Source organism: Centrocercus urophasianus, unplaced genomic scaffold (genome assembly GCF_019232065.1).
Source record: "Centrocercus urophasianus isolate 14NV4802_14NV808 unplaced genomic scaffold, USGS_Curo_1.0 seq_9, whole genome shotgun sequence".
Taxonomy (NCBI): domain Eukaryota; kingdom Metazoa; phylum Chordata; class Aves; order Galliformes; family Phasianidae; genus Centrocercus; species Centrocercus urophasianus.
The window spans coordinates 34,688,264-34,709,163 of record NW_024885532.1 but is presented as its reverse complement, the minus strand read 5'-3'; the positions used below and the strand labels follow the sequence as shown (position 1 = coordinate 34,709,163).

At 43.8% G+C, this 20,900-nt stretch overlaps 1 protein-coding gene across 8 annotated transcripts in view; it reads right to left on the bottom strand.

The window, feature by feature from the left end:
* LOC122171642 (protein O-glucosyltransferase 3-like) overlaps positions 1–20,900 on the bottom strand; it is a 55,109-nt gene that overhangs the window by 17,448 nt on the left and 16,761 nt on the right. For 5 of the 8 annotated variants that reach the window (XM_042839378.1, XM_042839382.1, XM_042839380.1 and 2 more), the window contains 4 exons: positions 18,833–18,977; positions 14,417–14,465; positions 12,723–12,849; positions 3,779–11,129 (listed from right to left, as the gene is read on the bottom strand). In XM_042839378.1, the coding sequence (XP_042695312.1) occupies positions 5,833–11,129; positions 12,723–12,849; positions 14,417–14,465; positions 18,833–18,977 (5,618 nt within the window). In that variant the 3' untranslated portion in view covers positions 3,779–5,832. Of the gene's footprint in view, positions 1–3,778; positions 11,130–12,722; positions 12,850–14,416; positions 14,466–18,832; positions 18,978–20,164; positions 20,287–20,900 lie in introns of those variants that run through there. The other 3 variants (XM_042839384.1, XM_042839385.1, XM_042839381.1) reach the window with 2 other exon arrangements.

The window sequence follows — 20,900 nt, the reverse complement described above, 5'->3', positions numbered from 1 at the left end:
CCCGCCCCGAGCCGGGGCTCCCTGAAGAAACAGCTGTCTGTTTTCCCCGGCAACGCGTTGCCGATGTTGTTTGTAAGTCAGCCGCAGGGCAGAGCCGGAGCGTGCCCTGGGCTCCTGCCCTCTGCGTGCGGCGGTTGGTCCCGTCAGCGGTGGAAGGGGAAGTGTCAATGCTGTCTAGAAAATTGAAAGTTTCACAAAACAAAGCAGTGCTGTAAGTTTACCATGATGGAAACGGGAAACACCCCGGATGGTTTGTCTCCTAAAGTTGTGTGTTTTTTTTACCAGAAGCGTCTGCGCTTCCCTGGGGCTGTGAGCAACCTGATCTACAGGGAGGTGTCCCTGCCCATAGCATGGGTTGGAACTCGATGATCTTAAAGGTTCCTTCCAACCCAAACCGTTCTATGATTCTGTGAGGAAGTGAAGGTGCCGGTGGATGTGGGGCTCATAAGACTGTAAGCTTCCGTGCCAGACTGGATTTTTCAGATACAAAACAATGAGAGCACAAATGAATGCTGCTTGTTTTTGAATATCATGAACCTCAAGTCTCCATGCATACAGACCATGACAAACAGGTTCTTTGGAAGTGGAGTTATTGAGCCTGGTTTCCTCCTTGCTTTTGTTTCTGGTCTCCCAAGCTCTCTCACCCCAGGTAACCACAGACCTCCAGCAGAATACCAAATATGACGATCCCAGTGGGCAAGAGAAAACACGCACAGTGTTAATTTCGAGTTATTTGCTTATTGGCCAACCAGTCCCTCCCTGCTTGCTGCTTTCCTTTCCCTCTCCACGACATTTCTGGGCAGAGCTGGTGGGTGGCAGCAGTCAGTGTGTGCTGACAGAGGGCCAACCATGCCCGTCCAACCCAACCACCTCTGCAATGGAATGGCTGGGGCTGAGGGTGAGGCTAAGAAGCACATGCCATTTACCTTGCATTTCATGGAATCATTTAGGTTGGAAAGACCGTTAAGATCATATATCCAACCCATCCCCTCCATGCCCACTAACCATGTCCCTCGGTGCCTCATCTCCACATTTCTTGAACACCTCAACTCCACCACCTCCCTGGGCAGCCTGTGCCAGTCTGAGAAGAATTTTTTCTTCATATCCAACCTGAAGCTTCCCTGGCACAACTTGAGGTACTCAGATTAGCAAAGACTTTACTAGCTAACATAATGGTCTTGTATCCAAGTTAGGATGTTATGGTCCGGGTGGTTAAAAATTTGTCCAGATGCTTGTTTGGTCTACGAGGCTGAGGTTGATGAGTCATCTCTACCTGGGGGCTGGTAATAAGCAGTCCCACAGGGACCTGGCTGAGGATGGGATGATGGCATGCTCTGTCAGTGAGTCTGCAGATGACACCAAACCTTGGGACCGGTTGGCATGTTCAGGGCATGCCATCCCAAGGGACCTAGTCAGGCTGGTGGTACCAGCTGGAACATCCAACAGAGTCCTGCATCTGGGTGTCAGAGAGTGGCAAGAGTAGGCTGCTCCTTGGGAATGACAGCAATGGCATGGCATGCCTCCCTGATGCTCATCAGGCCTGGTAACTAGGGCAGGCTCCTTGTACGGACATCAATCTGTAGATCAAGACCAGGCCTGATGAGGTGAACCAGAGTCAGACCCAGCCTTAGGACAGCTGCAGGGCCATGGAAACAGTGCTGGGCCAAGGCTGGGCCACATCGGCCAGCAAATGGGACCTGAGTTGGCTAGGCACATGGCCAGGTACAGCAGGGCAGTGGGGAGCTGGAAATAGACATCCTACGGTGTCCCTGTGTCAGGGACTAATGGCCCTGGGTGGGCTTAAATGGGATCCTGATCTGTGGGCAGGGTGAGGAAAGGTCCAGAGAAAGGGTCAGAGCCTCCTGGTGCCTTGACTGTGATGAAGGTATGCTTGTGCTGGTACAGACTTGGAGTGACTGACCATAAACAGTTCTGAGGGAAAGGCCCTGGGGCCCCAGTGGGCAGTGAGTGGGGCATGGGCCAATAGTCAGTCCTCGCAGCAGTAACAGCCAACAGCAGTGTGATGAGAGACTGAGGGAAGTGGTCATCCCCTCAACTCTGCACTTGCTGGGTGCATCTGGATGCTGCAGCTACTTCTGGGCTCCCCAGTGCAAGAAATCAATTATTTGGATCAAATTCAAGTGAGACCACTGAGATGGTGGGGCCGGAGCTCCTGCCCTATGAGGAGAGGCTGGAGGAGGTAGGTAATTCAGACTGGAGCAGGGACTTTTCTCTGGAAGAAGGGTGCTTTCACAGGCTCTTCACAGCGGTGCAGGACAAGAGGATGAGAGACAACAAGCATAAACCAAATGAGATGTTTGACTGACCCAGATATAAGAAGCTTCTTCCCCACGAGGACACACTGGCTGAGGCTGCCCAGAAAGGCAGTACTGTCTCCATCCGTGGAGGTTTCAAGCCTGAGCTGGACATTGCCCTGAGCAGCATGGTCTGACCTCAAAGCTGAGCTTCTGTGAGCAGGAGACTGAGCCAGAGACCTGAACTCCATCCCAGCCTCAGCACTGCTGTGATGAAACCACGGGCTTTCTGACCCTTCCTTCCAGTGTCACAGATTTGTTGGTTAGTTCAGAGGTCTTCTGGCAATATGAGTGATGTAAAGGGAGTAGCAAGATAAAGACATAAACACAACTGTAGCACAGAAACTGTGTTTCCTTACGAAACCAGGCTGAGGGATGGTGTCACTGAGCTTGGGTACCAAATGGGCTGGCTGTAGTAATTAAAGTTCACAGTCAGCAGTGAGTCTCACACACCATCACGCTGCACGTGGCAGGCAGTCTCCAGCAAGGTCTAATTCTGGCTGAAGTGTTTTTCACATGGATCTCATTGCCTTGTAAAAGTACTCATCAAACACCACTCTTGGCTCCACCTGGAGTATCGTCTCCTAAAGGTGAGCTACAGGCGTATGGCTCTCTAAGGCATTAACGTGTCTCCTGTAAAAATACTATTGCTGTTGGAAAAGAGTATACCAGAGACTCATCGAATGGCAGGCGACTAAAGGCAGTTGGTAACTGACAAGCTCATCAGCTGCTGAGTGCTGCAAGCCAGCACCACAGCAGGCAAAGATGTGCATCTCAGCAGCATCACATCCCGGTGTGTGTGATGCAGGGCCTGCCGCCTTCCAGCCATCTTGCCTACAGTGGTGTGATGGACCAATGGTTTACCCTTGTAAACCTCTGCAACTGGAACGAGCAGCAGTCTGCCAACAATAATAAAATCACAGAACAGCTTAGGTTGGGAGGGATTTTTAAGATCATTCAGCTCTAACTGCCCACCATTGGCAGGGCTGCCACTGATCAGATCAGGCTGCCCAGGGCCCTATCCAGCCTGGCCTTGAGGGCCTCCAGGGATGGGGCATCTGCAACCTCTCAGCCTCTGCCAATGCCTCACTTCACTCTGAGTAAACAATATTTTCCTAATACTAACCTGAATTTCCCCTCGTAAGCTTAAAGTCATCTCCCCTTGTCCTATCAGTGTTAAACTGCATAAAAAGTCTCTTCCCCTCCTGCCTATACACTCCCTTGAAGTATTGGAAGGCAGAAATGAGGTCTCCCTGGAGCCTTCTCCAGGCTGAAAAAGCTCAATTCCCTTAACCTTTCTTCACAGGAGAGGTGCTCCTCTCATCATTTCTGTGTCCTTCCTATGGACCTGCTCCAACGGCTCCACATTCCTTCTGTGCTGGGGGCCCTAGGCCTGGACACAGAATGGATAAATAGTCCATAGTGTTCCCAGTAAGTGAAAGAATAAACACAGTACCAATATATTCATTCCTTTGAACAATATTTATTGCAAACAAGTTTGTTTAGATATGAAAATCCTATAAATTACTTGCATGTATAGAATATATACTTTTGCCAAAGAAAAAGCTTGGAAGAGTGAAGGTATCAAAATCTGGTTCTGCCAAACTGAATGGAACTAATGGCTACTCGAAGGATTTTTCTCCCTCTTCTCACATAACTGCTTTACAGAATACCACCATTTGGTGTCAATATTCAATTACAGCTCCTTGACAGGATGCATTATTGCACAACTGATTTATTACCAGAAGTCATTTTCTTTATTTACTTACAGTAAATTAAGCCACCTCATTTCCGGTATGTGAATAGCAAAGCAAATGAAAAAACATCTTTTATGCCAACAAGGTGAGAACTTAATCCAACTTCTACTGAAGAAGTAGAAAATATTTACAAATAAAAATGTTCTAAGCCATCCACTTCCAGTCAAGTAAAACTGTACAACTATTTACCTCTCTTGTAAAAATATATTTTATTATCCTTTAACTTATGTAGGTTGGTCTTCCCAGTTGTTAGATTAACATTTTGCAGAAATGTACAATCTGGCACTCAGCTGGCTTCACTGTCTTACTCTACAAGATCCTGAACACATAGAACCATTTACAGAAAAACATAAATCCTCCTCAGAATAGGACATTTTACAAGATTACAGTCACACAGTAGTTACTGCCTTCCAATACTGCATATGCCAGTATATGCTTACATTCTTCCAAGACAGACATACCATACAGATAAATTCTGACTATAAATACACAGTTTATATTAGTCCATTTATGTATAATAAAAGACAAATTATCCCAGTATAAAGCAGTAATACTTAGATACACATCTGAGTTAGAGACCCACTTCTTCAACGAAGTTTACATATAAAAAATAAGGATACCAGTTACTTTTAATAATATTTTCATCCTTTAGTTTCTTGTAGAGCATTAAGCAAGACAAGCACTGCTTGTTTATAATATATTATTTGAAAACATCAGGATATTGTCCTTCCAGTTACAAAAATATAATTAAGTCCTGCAGAAGTTTTATCGAATTAAAAAGTGTATCAAAAATACGGATCAGCACTTTAGACCACACGTGAAATTATTAAAGTAGTAACAAATGTAAAATTATTTAAAAATACTATTTGCTGGCTCAGCAAGCCGCTGATCAAAGCTCAGTGAGCATGGAATGGCCAGGGGTGCACTGTGGCTCTGAGCTGTAACACCGCATCTGTCAGTGTGGCTGACCAACAGCCACAGGGAACCATCTGCAGCTTTTTGGTTCAAAGGACAGAAAGCACCAGGGTGGCAGTGGGAACTGTGGGAAATTACCAGGAAGAGGTATTAAACTGAGCAAAGGGTAAAGGGCATTTTTCACCCATTTTATTTACTTGGTGGGAAAATAAGGCCAGTGCGTGCTGCACAGCAGTGGCACAGGCTCACCAGGCACAGCCTGGCTCAGGGCAGCCCCAAGGCATCTGCTGCATTCATTCTCCCAGTGCTAGAATAGCTCCAGATTCAAACCATAGGGTTTGTATTCGAAATAAACAGGGTCAACATCTTTTTACATTTTGCACGGTTCAAAGTGCCTGATCATTAATCCAAATTAATGTGTTCCTGAGTCAAAGGCAGAAGCCTGGCAATGCATCTGAACTGCAGCCAAAGCTGCGTCAGCTGTGCATCTCCCAGCATGCACATCTGAAAGGCATTTCCACGCTCATCTGTGTCAGCAGTTTCACAGTTTTCCAGCAGTGAAATTTGCTGTGAAGTTATTCACTTCTAGAGCATTTTGTGTGGGTGCTGGCAAGGTGGGATGGATCAGCACTATTACGTTTGGTCGGGTAAACAGGGAGAGCTGGAAAAATGCTTATCAGCAAAGTAACCTGTTGCCTTCCTCTGGAGACATGTGAGAAAATGTAGCTAAAGTATGAATTTATCTATTTCAGTACTGTTCTACAGCAGCACTAGGACTGGCTCAAAGTATTTGTCATGTTTTTGCCTGCTCAGGAACTATCTCACCATCTATGTACCATGGGCAGTCATAGTTCCGATTCTTTATCTATCTCGTCCAGGTAATATTCATCATCTGTGGTGGTATCGGAGTCCGAGTCTGAGTAAGCAGCTGGGTCATCCTGATAGATGTCAGGCAGCTCCTGGGGCGACGAAGCAGCAGAGGATACCTTGCTCCCAGCAGAACTCGAGCTGAAAAGCTCTGTTCTGTTTATGGAAGGGGACTCTCCATCTCGGAAAGCACTTGGGTTGTTAAGAAGACAAGGTCTCCACAGTCGCCCTTCTGTGAGTGACCTCTTGATGTTTTCCAGGAAAGCCAATTGTTGATCTTTGCCAAATATACCAAACTCAACAGAAGGATACATCAGATTCCTCGTACTGTGACACCGTTCCTCATCCAATGCCCAGTTTTCATTCTCATCACAGGACAACACCTCTGAGTAAGATTTACATCTCTTCCCATGCACACTGTCTTTTGGCAGAATATTGCTCCCAGAGGCAAACGTCTCGTGGGAATCTTGAGCACAAATACTCTCAGAAAAGTGACGCTCACGCTCATTTTTCGCACAAGCCTTGCGCAACAGTTGGCTATGCAAGTTTGCATTTCTTAAGCTGTTGGATTCAGAGGCATTCTGGCGCTCGGTAAGCCCTGCCTGAGAAGTCAAGTTCTGCTTTGGACATATGTCAGCCTGCAAGCAATTATTTATAAATGTGTTTGAGTTTTTGTCAGTTAAAAGGGGCAAAGGAAGAGTGCAAGCACTGCTGCTAGCTCCTCTTTTCTCATCATCTGTTGGGTCCAGTGCAGTAGCACTGGGTGAGATGGGCTGGCTTCTGTTTTCTAACCTGAGATCAGGCGTTTGGGAATTCTTATTTCTTGTGGCTAACGCTTTATCTGGAGATTGGGTTGTAAGACCTGGCCTATTTTCCACTTTCGCTGTAGGTTTTTTGGAACTGATGGCCTCCTTCTGGGCGTAATAGCTTTTAAGAGACCTCCAATTTAAGTTGTTAACAAGTAAAGAAGGATCATTCACATTTTCACTCTTATTAATCTCAGCTGGTTTTGGTATTTGTGTACTCTTGTCAGAGTCCAGACTGTCATTCTGATTTTTGGTTTCAGACTGCAGAAGTGACTGATGGCAATCTGCTGAAGTCAGTGAGTCAGGGGACATGCTCACCTCTAAACAAGTGGCATTTCCATCATTCTGTGAAAAAATATTACTTATGTGCGGCTTGGGAGGTAAATTTTTACTTGAAAATTTTCGACTTGTTTTGCAAACAGCTGCCAGTTTATTTTTAATTGAAGGCCTGTTTTTCCTTTTTTCTATATCTTTGATTTTGTCTCTTGTGCAGTCAGAGAAAAGCTTGTTCTCATTTTCTACATTCTGTGTTAATTTTTGGTCTTGTGTAACCCTGAAGACTTTGTCTTTACTGTTAACATCCATGCTGCCCTTATTGTGCTTCCCTAATGCCTGCAAGCCACTACAGTCTTTATCCATTTGAGTACTTTGCAACTTTTGCTCTTTTTTAATTTTAGAGTTCTTTAACTCACCTGTCCCTGCACTAATAGCTTCATCTGGCTGAAGCAGTGCATCAGCACTGGAAGCTGTGCCAACCTCAAATGCTTTCTTCTGAGATTCTGAAGGCATTTTGCTACAAGAGCTTACATTGTTTGCGTTATTTCTTGAACTGCCAGCTCTTAACTGCAGTCTGCTGCTTCTGTGATTATACAGAGGGGTGGTTTGGTGTGGGAAGTTTACTCCCTGTTTCACTTTGGTACTACCTCTGCCTTTGTCCTCCCCAGGCGGCAATGGCACATCAGCACACTCTGTGTGGATCCTTCCACGAGAGCCCTTCTCTCTCACGTGGAGAAGCAAACTGTTCTGATTTTTATTTGTACTCACTGGAGCAGGCTGAGAGCAGTTTGCAGAGTTTCCCTTCTGTATGCTATTCTTACTTGTTGAAGCAGAATAAAAGCGATTCTCTGAAGGTCTGCCTGGTTTGGGAGGGGTTGGTAAAGTGGATTTTCGTGGTGTGGCTGTCTGAGAAATTTCCTTCTTTTCTTTTGGGTATGTTTCTGTATTTTGGTTGTTTGATGCATCAGAAAGGCTGTGACCCGAGTTACCCACTACTGCAGTGGGTTGTGGAGCACCTAAAGAAACGTCTTTTGTTGCCACATCAGAAAGTACATGATCTGTTGAAAGATCTGTTGAACTGTCATTCCTATTATTTACCATGCTCACTGACTTGGAAGGACATACCTTCTTGGAGTCAGGAGATGAGTGGGAATTCTCTTCTTCAAGGTGAACTACAGATTCTACATTCTGAGGTGTGAGCGGAGCTGAAGGTGCTCGGTCAGAAGAGCAGGAAGGCACCTCTTTTTCCAAAGGACTGGGGAAAAAAACATCTGCTAAACTCACGTGACCTTCACTCTTCTTTTTTCGTATTCTTGGTGACTGAGAATTTTCACCGGGAAGAGACAAATCTGCATCCTCTGCATTATCCCTAAAGAGGTTACAAAATGTTTTGGAATGCCTCCGTGGCAACGTGTAATAAATTGAAACTAGCTCATGGTACTTGACATGATCTTCATCAACACTTACTGTAAACGTGCTTGTAGTTTTATATTTCTGCAAACAGTTTCCCCTTTCCTTACAATCTGAAAACACAGAGGATTCTCTTTTGCTTAGATGCTTACATCTCCCTGTCAGCTCAACTGGTGTGCTGCTGCTTGTCAAATCATCAGGACTTCTGGTTAAAGGACTGGGGTAATGTTTCTCTTTGTTACTTGCAGCAACATTTAATGGTGCTGACCTTAAGAAGGAATGTTTTGAATCTAAACAAGACACATCTCTTTGACTAGAACAGGGATATGCTCCACTTGGAGTTTCAGTCCTTGAACAATCATACATGCTTCTTCTGTTATCTCTAGGGAGAGAGATGGGTGTATCTGACATAATACTACCAGCAATGCTAGCTGATTTTCTTGGTAAAGTGTAATAAATAACAAGTGGACCAGAGGATTTGAGGCTGCTTCTCCTTGGGGAACCAGTGATGCTGCAGCTACTGGTATGTCTCAGCAAGCTGTCTTGCTTGTGAAGCCTTTCAGTACAAGGTGAACGATTCCCTGTTTTTCCATTTTCTTTTTCAAAGCAAAAATAATTTAAATTATGTTCAGGGGTCTTGGGATCTCCATCAAAACCACATGTACTTCCAGAAGTACTTCCAGGATTTCCCTGTCGTGGAGAACTAGCGTTGAATAGTTCGCTACAGTTCTTAGAAACTAAAGTGCTTGTATTTTGTGGTGTTTCCTGTGGAGTCTTTTTGGTAACGCCCATTCCACTCACTTGAGCTGCTTTTCCAACTCCGTGATAAAGTGCTGGTGGCGAACTTTGTGAGGAACTGGATGAACGGTCAGGAGGCCAGGACAACAGGCTGTGACAGTTTGCTAGTTTTTCAGTGGATGGAGCAGAAGCAGCATTCAGCTGTGCAGGCTGTCCCACTGGGGCAGCTTGGTTAACGGCTTCTGCACTCTGATTATCCTGTTTGACGCTCCCTCTTCTTCTCACATACTGCAGATTATGTTCCCATTCTTTCTGGCTTGGAAGAAAAGATTCCTTTTTGTTCTTGTTAGCTGGCAAAGTACAGGGAGACTGACTGAATACGCTGTTGGGTGTGCAATTATTTTCCTTCATTTGTACATTTCTTTTATTGCTGTTCGTTGCAACCATTTTTGCAGTATCTGTTCTGGCACTGACTTGGGTTTGTCTCTTTGATCTCAGTGCATTAAAGAGAGATGCATCACTCTGCAACATAGCAAAAGCAGAGTTATTCGAGGGAAAGCTCTGGGTATTGATGTAGGTTGTATCTGCTTGTTGAGAAACAGACTGTAAAGGCATGTCTTTGGTGTCCACTCCATCTGGCAGTTTCCTACGTTCAGCCTTTTCTAGTTGTGTAACACCTGCCTTAGTGCCTCTTTGGGTAATGACTGAATTCCTGTTCAGACCTATAGGTTTTGTTTGGTCCTTCAAATTAGGTGAGACAGAGTCATCACTTCTGACAACAGAAGAAGAAACTACAGAGTTACAGCTTAGATGCGGCTGATGGCCTTCAGTGAATTCTGAAAAAGCTCTACTTGCACTTCTTGTTAATGTTTTAATATTCATATTTTCTGGAGAATACATATGAAAATCATTCTGCAGGTGCTGGGAAGCAAACTTAGCATTTCTTGTGTATGCCAGCTGCTGGTCATTCAAATTAGCCATCATCACTTCAAATCTGGTATCAGGAGAAATAAACACATTATCATTGTAGTATTGAGGAATATCAGTCCAAGAAAGATAGCTCTCTGTCTTTCCATAAGGAGAATTCTTGTGGTTTGAATACAACGTGCCAGGAGAAGAAATATCCCTACAGTATGATCTAGAAATATTACTTTCTGATTGGTAGAATGTACAATTTTCCCAGTTATCAAAGGACAATGGAGAAGTGGCTTTGTCAGGGCAACTAATTCTACTGAAGCAATTACTGCTTGAAATAGATCTCCTGTAGTGGTGTTTTGAGTGGTAACAGGCATATTTCTCATTGTCTTGCAAAGAGCGAAGATATCTGCCATGGTCTGTAGCATGAAACTCCATCAGTGATTGGGTTCTAAACATCTTTTCTTGAGTTGATCTTTGCCCAGGAGAGTCTGGTGTATTGTTCCATACAATAGAAGACAAAGGAATTCTTTTTGGGTTTTGTCGACCAAACCTTGGTACAAAGCCATTGTTGTTCTCCCTTGCCAATGGACACTGCAAGCTCGATGCTGATAGCTGATCAGAAGATACTGATGATGGGCATCTCCGAAGGGAACACACCGAGTAACTTCTGCCAGCTGTACCCCTGTCCATGTAACTCTTGTGCCTAAATCCACTGTTCTGTGTTATGGAAGGAGGATACAAGCTACCTTCTGACGACCGCCCAAAAGAAACGGAAGGCAGCCTGCTGCTTCGCAGATGAGAATTTCCATCAGCTGGATCACTGTATTTAAAATCATCTTGAAAGGCTGTCTGCTGCCAGTTTATATATGCACTGTGCAATTTCCTTGGTCTGATGAGGATCTTGTGTTCATCTCTGGCTCTTATTGTTCTCAGTCCATCTGGGAAAAATGTGCTGGGTATGTCGCTCCAGTCATTTCTGAGTTGCCCTCGATTAGCAGTGTGCCTCTTCAAAGTGGGGAAGGCTTCTTGATTGTACTGCACACTTGATGCACTGCTAGTAGAATCTGTCCTGTCCAAAGGATCTTGGGATTGCTCCTGGGCCAGCTGATTATCTAGATCACTAAGAACTGCACAAGAGAAGCAGATATTTGGTTTTGCTTTCTGCAATAGTCTTCTGAGTATTTATGTTTAAAAAAAGGACTGTATAAAACTGGTTTAGAAAGGATTCAGCTTCAAAACACACAAAGCTGTTTCCAAACCATGCATTCTTCCATAGGACCTTTCAGTGGTCACTGATTAAGAACACAAGAAACTGAAAAAAACCACTGCTTCTAATCTCAAAATCTCTGATCTCAAAACTGCTTTTGATGTAAACGTTAGGCTTTATGTTATTTAGAAGAAAACTAAAAAATTTAAAGTTCATCCTCACTAGCTAAATGTGTGTGTGTGGGCAAACTTCCCAAATCTAGTCTGTGCAAAAAGCCCTGAAAAGATTTCACAATGCTTGTCAGTAAACAGGGAGCCCTCCATGTGACCAGAACATGCAGTTATGGTCTAAGTGGAAGGGAACACAAAATTCTGCAAGCCATGCGACAAGCCTATTCAGTAATCTTGCAAACCAATTTGGTAATTTGCTCAGTTAATCACGATATTCGGTCATGAGACTAACAAACAGCAACATATGTAAGTATTTCTTTTCTAAATAATTATGCATTTGCTCATTGTATTCTTTCTATATTTTGAAAATACAGAAGACATATGACAGAACCAAATGGATTTGGCTGTTTTGTTACAGCATTTCTTAACCCAGTCAAATAAAAAGACTGACTGATCAGTCAATACAAATCTCTGCTAATCATATTGAATCACCAAGAAAGCACCGCTAGGAATGTATAGGTGGAATAAAACAGGAACTATTCTTTCCGTTTTTCTAAGTTTCTCTTCAGCACAGGAGAGAGAGGAGTCCCATAGAGCCAGTTCAGTACAAGAAAATAGAGAAGTTCTTCTTCAGGGAGTTATTACTGATAGGGAGTTACAGTTATGACTGATGCCCAGAGCAGTGATGGCTATGTGAGTTTCAGGAGAACCACTGTCCAGCACACAGTGCTCTCCTCTTCCAGCACTCCCAGCTCACCCACTGCTTCCTGAACACACTTTAAATCCCAGCTGTGAGCTCTTGTTGGAATTCTGGGTGACAGTACTCCTGTAAACTGGCTCTGATCTTGCCTCAGTTCTCAGCAGAAAGAAAAAGAACTAGCAAGAAATGATGATTCTGTGAGAGCTCCCAGAAAGGTAACTGAAAGCCTTAGTGCCTCTTGCTTCTGTGGCTTGAAGCATTAAGTGCAGAAATGCACACTCAATGGTTCATTATCAAAATCACACGTGCAGGAGATGGGGATAAAATTCTTCTCCCACAACTACATCTACATCTAAAGAAAGCAATAGGGGCTTCAGTCAGACTAAGCAGAGAGAAATATACACAATCAGACGTGATTTTTCTGAACTGATTCTGTACAGGATGACATACAGACTAAGAGGGAAAGGTGACCCATCTTAATGTTTATGTCAGAGCAGACAAAGTCAGCAAAAAGTAGTCACTGCATTAGAAGTAATGAGCCATATCCTTGCAGCCTATGCATTTGCAGAAAATCTCAGAAACTAGTTACCACAGTCACCTCCAGCAAGAATTATATTCTAATAAAGTTAGCACATTCACTCACCACTGAAAAACTCCTTCTCTAGCTGTTCATTCCACTCCTGGGTGCTCTCTTCCATCACTTGATCTTGTTTTACATCAAAAGAATGACCACTGGTATCAGCTGACATTGGGGCATTACACGTTTCAGTCTGTGAAGAAGTGTAAGGCAATGTGATTTCAGTTCTAAGTGTAGGTTCAAATCCCCAGCATCCTGTCACATCACAAAGCACGTCACAAACCACAGAGGCCAGTAAATTCTTTGTGGATCCACAATTCTTTTTAAGATATGCTATGTCATTAAAATATATAACTAAGGTTCTGTAAAACTGCATCAATTTTCAAGGCTCTTACTCATGCAGAAGATTATCTCACCTGATCCTCATACTGTATTATGTTATGGATACACTGGTTACGAATAACTAGGGGTGCTGTTCACTTATTTTCTTCCACATGCATCCTTTCTGCATCTTTTCACTTACGACTTCCTAAGTGCTTTTTTTGGACCAACGCATTTTAAAATTTGCAAGTTGATCTCCCTAAAGAGATTTAATTATTAATTACCACAGTCAATTTTCAGATTGCAGATATTCTCTTTCCACATCTGATCCATTACTCTGTTTAAGTACTACACCAAAACCATTTTGAAAGGCTGTGATAAATGACCTTAGAAGTAGGAAAAATGTTCCCCTGCTCCCCATGGGTCTGAGTCCAGCCTTTGTGCCCAGCTGGAGAGGTTCATGTCCCATCCACAGTTCTCTCAGCTCGTGTTCTCAGGTGAGAATAGTGCAGACAGCTGCTGAACTGCTGCTTTATTTTAGCTTCCCCATTTTTTTAATTAAACCCCTTACTACTTTTTAGCTCTCAATATTTGTAATATTTTAGCTGTAATAAACTGTTTATACAATAGTCAGGATTCTATGAATCTTTATGAGGTCTGTCTCCATCACATATTACTAAAGATTATCCCTTTGTTTTTGAAGTCTGAGAGAAGGGTGGTGGCTAATTTACCTCCTCTACACCTTTGATTATATACTGTACACATTTTTAGTCCCCTCTGTGGTTATACCATACAATTGAAGAGGAGGAAAGACATGTTAGTAATACAGGGCAATAAAGTAATTAAAATAACAAATATCATCCTTGGAGGAAATCTGTTTATTGCAACAGAGAACACGTAAATTATGTCACATATAAATTTGTTTTTTTTCATGCTTGAATTGAGATTGTGCTCATAACTTGGAACATTCAGTCAAAAGATAATTTCCTACTGTCAAAATTCACATTTACACGTGAATTCCATGTGTGGAAATGGGGCAGGAGCAGGCTCTAGCTCAATGCCTACCCATGCCAGCTACTGTTTTCCACTACTGTGGAATGTACAAATGAAGAACTATGTCAATAAACTATTTATTCAAAGTGAGTTTTGATATTTTGTACTTCGATTACATCTGACAAAATATGTGAAGATTCTGGTCTGTGAACTTATTCTTGCAGTTGTTTAATCATTATGAGAGAGCTGAAGCCTGTGGTTTACTGGGTAAGTTCCATTTCATTGCCACCAACAGATTCATAACATGGTTTACTCAGTGTTTAAAACAAGAACTGGGAGAACACTACTTAAACAGGTATTATCCCAACAGCCCAAACAAAGGGCATTAGTATTTGAAAAGCCTGGGATTTAAACACAGCTGAGAATAAAGTCAATCTGCTACTCACCGTTGCCATTTCTTCCAGCTTTGGAGCTGTGCTCACAGAGTCATCATATCTGTAAGCAGAAAGATTTAAACGTTGGCTTGGGAAAGAAACATATCATTTTACCTGGTAGTAAATAAGCAGCAGTTTCCCTTTAACAACTACCAAGAGGACTGGTAAAAAAAGACTGCTTCAAGAAGAACCCACCCCCTGCCAAAAAATCCTGCTGACAAAAAAAGGCTGAGGAAATTTACCATTTGGTTCGGCCTTGTCAGTTTGCAAATGTTCTGGTTGTGAGGCCAAGAATGAACTCAACCTACTGATAGCTCAGTGCTTCCAACAGCCGCAGTCATGGTTCACATCCAGCATTACAACGGGATACTGCTACTTCTCCAAACAACAGTAAGGTGGTGGGCACCATGAGCAGCTGGAGTTGACTAAATGTAAATAGGTAACTGGTTTGTATCTGAATTTCTACTGTGTTTTCTCTTCATATTTCTCCACATAATGAATCACAGAATCATAAGGGTTGGAAGAATCCTCTGGGGATCACCAGGTCCAACTCACCACTACATCAGCTCTGCCCTGCCAAGGGCGGCACACAGCAGCACATAGGTTTTGGTGCGAACTTGGAACTTGCTCATCCAGAACAGCCCTCATATACCCATTTTAAACATGCTCTGAGGACGATGAGGGAACTGACTGCTCCACGCGCCGTGCGGATGGCAGAGCTCACCCAGCAGCACTCATTGCACACTGTGAGCATGCAGCTCTGCAGGCGTACCAGCAGGGAAAGAACCAAAGAAACAAGAACACTTGACCTCACTGAGTCCATTCTGGTCTTCGAATCCTTGCTTTATGAACAAGCACACCCAGACCCTTCAAAAGCCCCAAGGGAAATGGGGCGCAGCTTCTGCTCGCTGCCCGCCCTTCCTGGTTGCAGAAACTTTTTTCCCAGGAAGTTCTCGAGAGAAAGTGAAGGAGGGACAGAAGATTCTGCTCATTCCTGTTTGCCTCAAAGCCTTTCTAAACAGCCTTGTTCTTAGGCTTTTAAAACCTCCTCGTGCTCAGGCAGACTGTTTTATTGTGCCTCGGCAGCAAGTAGGAACCGGCTCGTTGGCAGGCTCGCTGCGGCCAAGCCTTCCTCCCCAAGTGCTTTGTCATTTGTTTGCAATGTGCTTGCGGGCAGGGAAGAACAGTTGAAAGGTGTAATTTGTTTTTGCTTCTGTAATTGTGAACTTTAAAACCAAGATTCCTCTCTGCCGTGGGGTTCAACTGAAACCAATGGAAACAAGGTCGGTGATCTCAGAGGGCTTTGGACCAGGCAATCCCAATCTGACAGTCCTCCTTTTTTCTGGAACCCTGAATGTGAACAGCCATTCGTTCAGTGGGGGGCCTCTCCCTGTGAATTTACAGAATCAGGACTCAGAGGTGTATGTAACTCTTCCTTTAAAGCAAAATGATGTCAAATATGTTTTAATCCTTCTACCACAAACATGAACTAAACATATTCCAGAATTTTTACAATGATTTCCTGCAGAGCAAGCTCAATGAAAACCTCTGTCTTAGCGACCCACCTTCATTTTAATTCTACGCGTAACAAAAATGTAGAAGCTTGGCCAGCAGCTCCCTCCTTCAACTTTGCCATGCAGAGCTGCTCCCTGCTCACTGCCCTCCCATGCACTGGGTGCAAAGCGACTGCTCAGTGCATGGAAGCTCACAGGAAGCAGGCCCTTCAGTGAGAACCCTCTGCTGCCAGTCTAGGCAAAAACCCAATTGTCATGTGCACCTCTGGCACTATTCTAAACCCTCCACGTCTTTGTTGTCACTGTTCCTTGAGAAATAACTGGCAGTGCATCCTGCCTTGTGTTCCTCCCCGCCAAGCAACGCAGACAAGATGATTTTAATCTCTTCCACATGTCAATCTCTCCACCTCCTAACCTGCCTCTTCTTTTTTTTCTTAGCTTTCAGCCTTTCAAAAATTAGAGTTCTGTTTTCTTCCAGAGAATCGCTGTTTAATTTTAGGAATAGGTAATTCAGTTTCTCTCCTGGTTAAGGCTATTGAGCAATGTTTACATTATTTCTCACACGCACATGCACACACACACTTGTAAACGTTATTCACAATCAGAAAAGGAGTTAAATTCTGCTCAAAAATATTTGCTATCAAAGACCCAACTTCTTACTTTGGAAAAGCAGTTATTTGTTAAACAATTTCACTTACATACATGTATATACATATACATGTTATTGTAACAGAACGTAAGACTAAATGTAGGACTCTAAACTACCACCACTGATAACAGTAATATAAACCCATGAATTGAAATCTGCTGCAAATTTCTGTTTTCACTGCAGCACCTGTCTTCCCCAGGCCATGTCCAAGTTAACAATGCCAGACTGTAATCCATTTTCTTCTGCACTCTTCTCATCAGCGTTACCTGAGAAGCCAGCCAAGCAACACACACATAACTCCAATTTGTTGAAAACACAATTAAATAGCATTTCTTTTCCAGCATCATTAGCACGTAATAGAAGAAAGCAAGAATGAATTCAAGAACACTGAGCACCCTTGAACCAAATACGATCAAATATTTTGCACCTTCAAACTACAGCTACAAACCTTTCATTAGCATCTTCTGTATCTCCACATAAGCACAGTCATTTCTGCAGCATCCATAACCATTTTCAGACCAAAACACCACCACGGCTGATGACACTGTCTCTCTGACACAAAAAGGACCCTCTCAATGGCACTAAGCTTGCTCAAGCCTCTGCCAGGCAGACTTCTCCACAGGACTGGCACTGCTGCCTGCTGCTGTATTTCTCTGACTCCCTGGAATAACTCTACCTGGCGAGAGGCAGATTATTTCAGCACACTGCCTATGCATCAAGCAAACCACATGCCACGGCAACACCTAGAAGAGGGTGGGGGAAGTTTTCGACAGAGAGGCGTGGCTTGAAAATGTGGCAATCGGCTCAGCTACACGTCAGGACTGACTTGTTTATTTTTCAAGCTGTGTGCTGCAAGAAACCAAAGGCATCCGAATCTAAGATAGGATAGATTTTCTGCAGAATAGCGAGATAAGTATATATTAGAGGAGATGATGCAACGAGCGGGCATGACTTGTATTTTTAAGAAACCATTCCAGTGCTTAGCTCCAGCCTAACCCTTTTGCATCAGCATGCTGGCATGAAGTGCTCCAGCTCCCTGAGCCAGGAGCCTGCTGGCACGGCAGGAGGGACTGTGGGCACCCGCAGCCTTGTGCCACGTCCCGGCACACGGGGCGGCCCCTGCCAGGGAAGGAGGAAGGAGCAGGTGACGTGTACAGGTGTCTGCTATGAAACTCTACAAATGTTTTGCGTTTTTTTTCCTATGCTGTGTTGCTATGTAGGAGAACTGTTACCAGTAAACATCCACAAAGCTAACCTTGTCGCCTTTACTCGACCTCTCTTTACTTGCTTTGATCCCACAGTGGCATGCAGCTGTGCTGCAAAGCCTGTGCATCCCACTGATCAACATTTCCTGATGCTCTCCTTCCTTGTTTACCAGAGCAGTTCCTCGTCCCAGTGCTGTACCACCCAGGGACCAGTCCAACACCTTCAAACAGTGACAGTCAGCTTTTGGTGCCAAAGATCTCACAGCTTCATACTTGGATATGAAAGCACTGCACGAAGTCTGTTCACCCATCTTTCTCAGTCCTGAGATCAAATTAACCAAGATGTACACAAAAAGAGTAATATTTCATTCGGCTCACGGTGGCACCTGGGGAAAGGGACCACATGGGACAAAGTAAGGAGAAAACAGCCTAACAAGTTGGAGTGTAGCCCCCATATCCTTTAAGCAGTGGCTTTAGTCCTGTGGATGTGAGGGGGAAGGATGCTTCTCCCAACCCTGCAGCATCAGCACTTGCCAATGTGTGGGTCCTCCTCCAGCTGAAACTAAAGCCCTGATGAAGCACCAGAGACAAAAGAACCAGGAGCTGCCCTATTTGTCTGAATGGAGTTCCAGGCACAGCTTTAAGCTGCCCCTGGGCCAGAAAAGTGGGAACTGCTGCAGTAGGGCTGCCTCCGGCCCATACTCTCTGCACAGTCCGGGAAAGTGATCTTCCCTGTGATGCCACTGCCAGAGGGCACCAGGTCCCTGTCACCATACACCTTGCCCTGCAGAGGAATTAAACAGAACGCAGACATTACATCCAGGGGCTGCAATACACCCAGAACCTCTAAAGTCTGAACAAAACAGCCAGGAGACTTTAGCTATTACTTGCCACTTAATCCTTATTCTTCCAACACATAGCAGACAATCCCTCATTACATGACCAACTAACACATCAGCCTTCCTGCAGGAGACAGGAGAATTACTTTTAACCAAGCTTTCTAAGCAAAACACAATTCACATACTTTTAAGACTTTTAGTATGTTTTTATTGTAGCTCACCGTGGTTGCTTCTGAGTCTGGGTTTTCCTTGATTTCCTGAAGGAGAAAAGCCAAGCAAAAGGTGATCTGAACCCCAGGAAGGAACTGGACGTGTTCTTCTGTGCTTGAGGATTTGTGCAGGACGACATTTTGAATTCTTTATGATCTAAAAAATATTATGAAAATTAGAGTGGTTTCAAATTCTTATAAACAGTACTGAAATGCAGACTAAAAGTTAGGTTTTCACAATTTTCTTTTGCTTGCCTCTCATACTAGAAAAATCCAATGTTACTGACACTTACGTATGGGATATATACTGGTTTCTAATGACTAACCAGAAGGCTAAAGGAAAGATAAGCAGGTCTAAAGTTTCAAAAAGTACTGTTGTTTCTGGGTGATATGTGTGAGACAAATGAGGCCGATTTTCAGTAAGCAAACAGCACTCAACCACTTGAAAAACAGAAACATTTTAAAATAAAGGCAAATGAGACATTTGAAAATGGAGGCACCCACAATCATTAGTCACTTTCCTTTCACTTGTGTAAGAAATTCTAGAGCCCTGAAATGAATTAATGGACTGGAATGTAACTACTTAAGGGGAATTCAGTATTGTGCATTAAACACTTCCTTCTCACAGGATTCCCTGGGCCACTCCAAGGCTCTGGAGTGTGTATTTTCTGCTGTGAATCACCCATTAGAAACTGCTTTTAAATGCAAAATATCACAGATAATTTTCTGAAGATCTGGTTTCCTCAGAAAGGTTACAGCCTGATCTCTTCAACTGCAGCAAGCCACTGCTGATAAACCCAGTGTGCCTGGAAGAGCCATCCATGGCAAGGAGAGGAGAAGTACCACTCACAGGTTAGGGAAAGAAACCACAGTATCTGCTGCTGAAATGTATCACAAGAATCTGAAGGACATAAGGAAATAAAGCACTGCATCTCTTTTTTTTCCCCATTTGAAACATCTTGTCTTTCAGAAAATACAGCAGCCTGAAAATGGCTTATCCAATGAACACAGGAGAAAGCAAAAACAGAAACGGGAGCAAAGTGTCACCAATAGAAACAGCAAGAGGCAGTGTTTTGGACTTAGTTCAAAATGAAGCAAATAATGCATGCCATGTGCCATGTGACTTAAATCCTGTGTGTAAGCTTTCACTTCAGTGACAATCACTGTGTATGCTGGGGATTCCTTTGCCCCTTCAGAGCCTAACCCTGTGGCATTGCTGGACTGAAAAATGACATCAGGAGAGTCCTACCAGCATTCTGCCACATGCAGAATGGTCTAGGGATGTAGGCTGAGCAAGACTGCAGGTAGCAGAACCTACTGTTAAACTGATAAGGATGCAAATACCAGAGAATCCTTTGAGGCACACAGCCCCTTCTTCAGGTCTGAAATAGAAACAGCAGCTTTCAAAGTCAAAGATCAGGGGAGAACAATCAGGCACAGCTTGGTTAGCCAATGCAGCAATCAGACCACCTCTGAAAGAGAAAACCAGATAGATGTGGTCTAAGAGAGATGCTGAGAGCTCGACGGGCAGGAAAGAAGAGAGGTCTGTCCTGCGGAAGGCTGTAGTTTCAGCAAAATGTTGAGAACTTCACCTTTCATTTGAAATACTTCTCTTCATATGATTCTGCTTCTACTTGTTATGAGATTTAGTGCAGAATGTGCAAAAAAGTGAACGCATTGAAAGCATACATTACGCATGAAAACCATCTAGAGGGAAGATGAAAAAGATGGTACAGGTGCCATGATTGGTAAAGATACCATGAGTTCTATGCATGTCCGTTTTGGATGGGCAACAGCAGCCGTGAAATGAGATCTCTGGCTCTTCCTTCTCAGTCAGCCCAGCTGTCCAGGCTGTGCCACCCATCCTGGTAACCAGCATGGCATGCCCTGAGCCCAGTGATACCAGAAAAGTCCCTGCCAGTACAGCCACACCTCCCAACCCAGTCCAGATTACCTACTTCCACATGTCATTTAGGTGTTTCTGATTTCCTTAAGAAAACCAGGGAAGGCTGAAACAGATTTTGTATGAAGCAAATATTACTACTTCAACTGGGAAACCACCCCTAAATTTATTGTAATA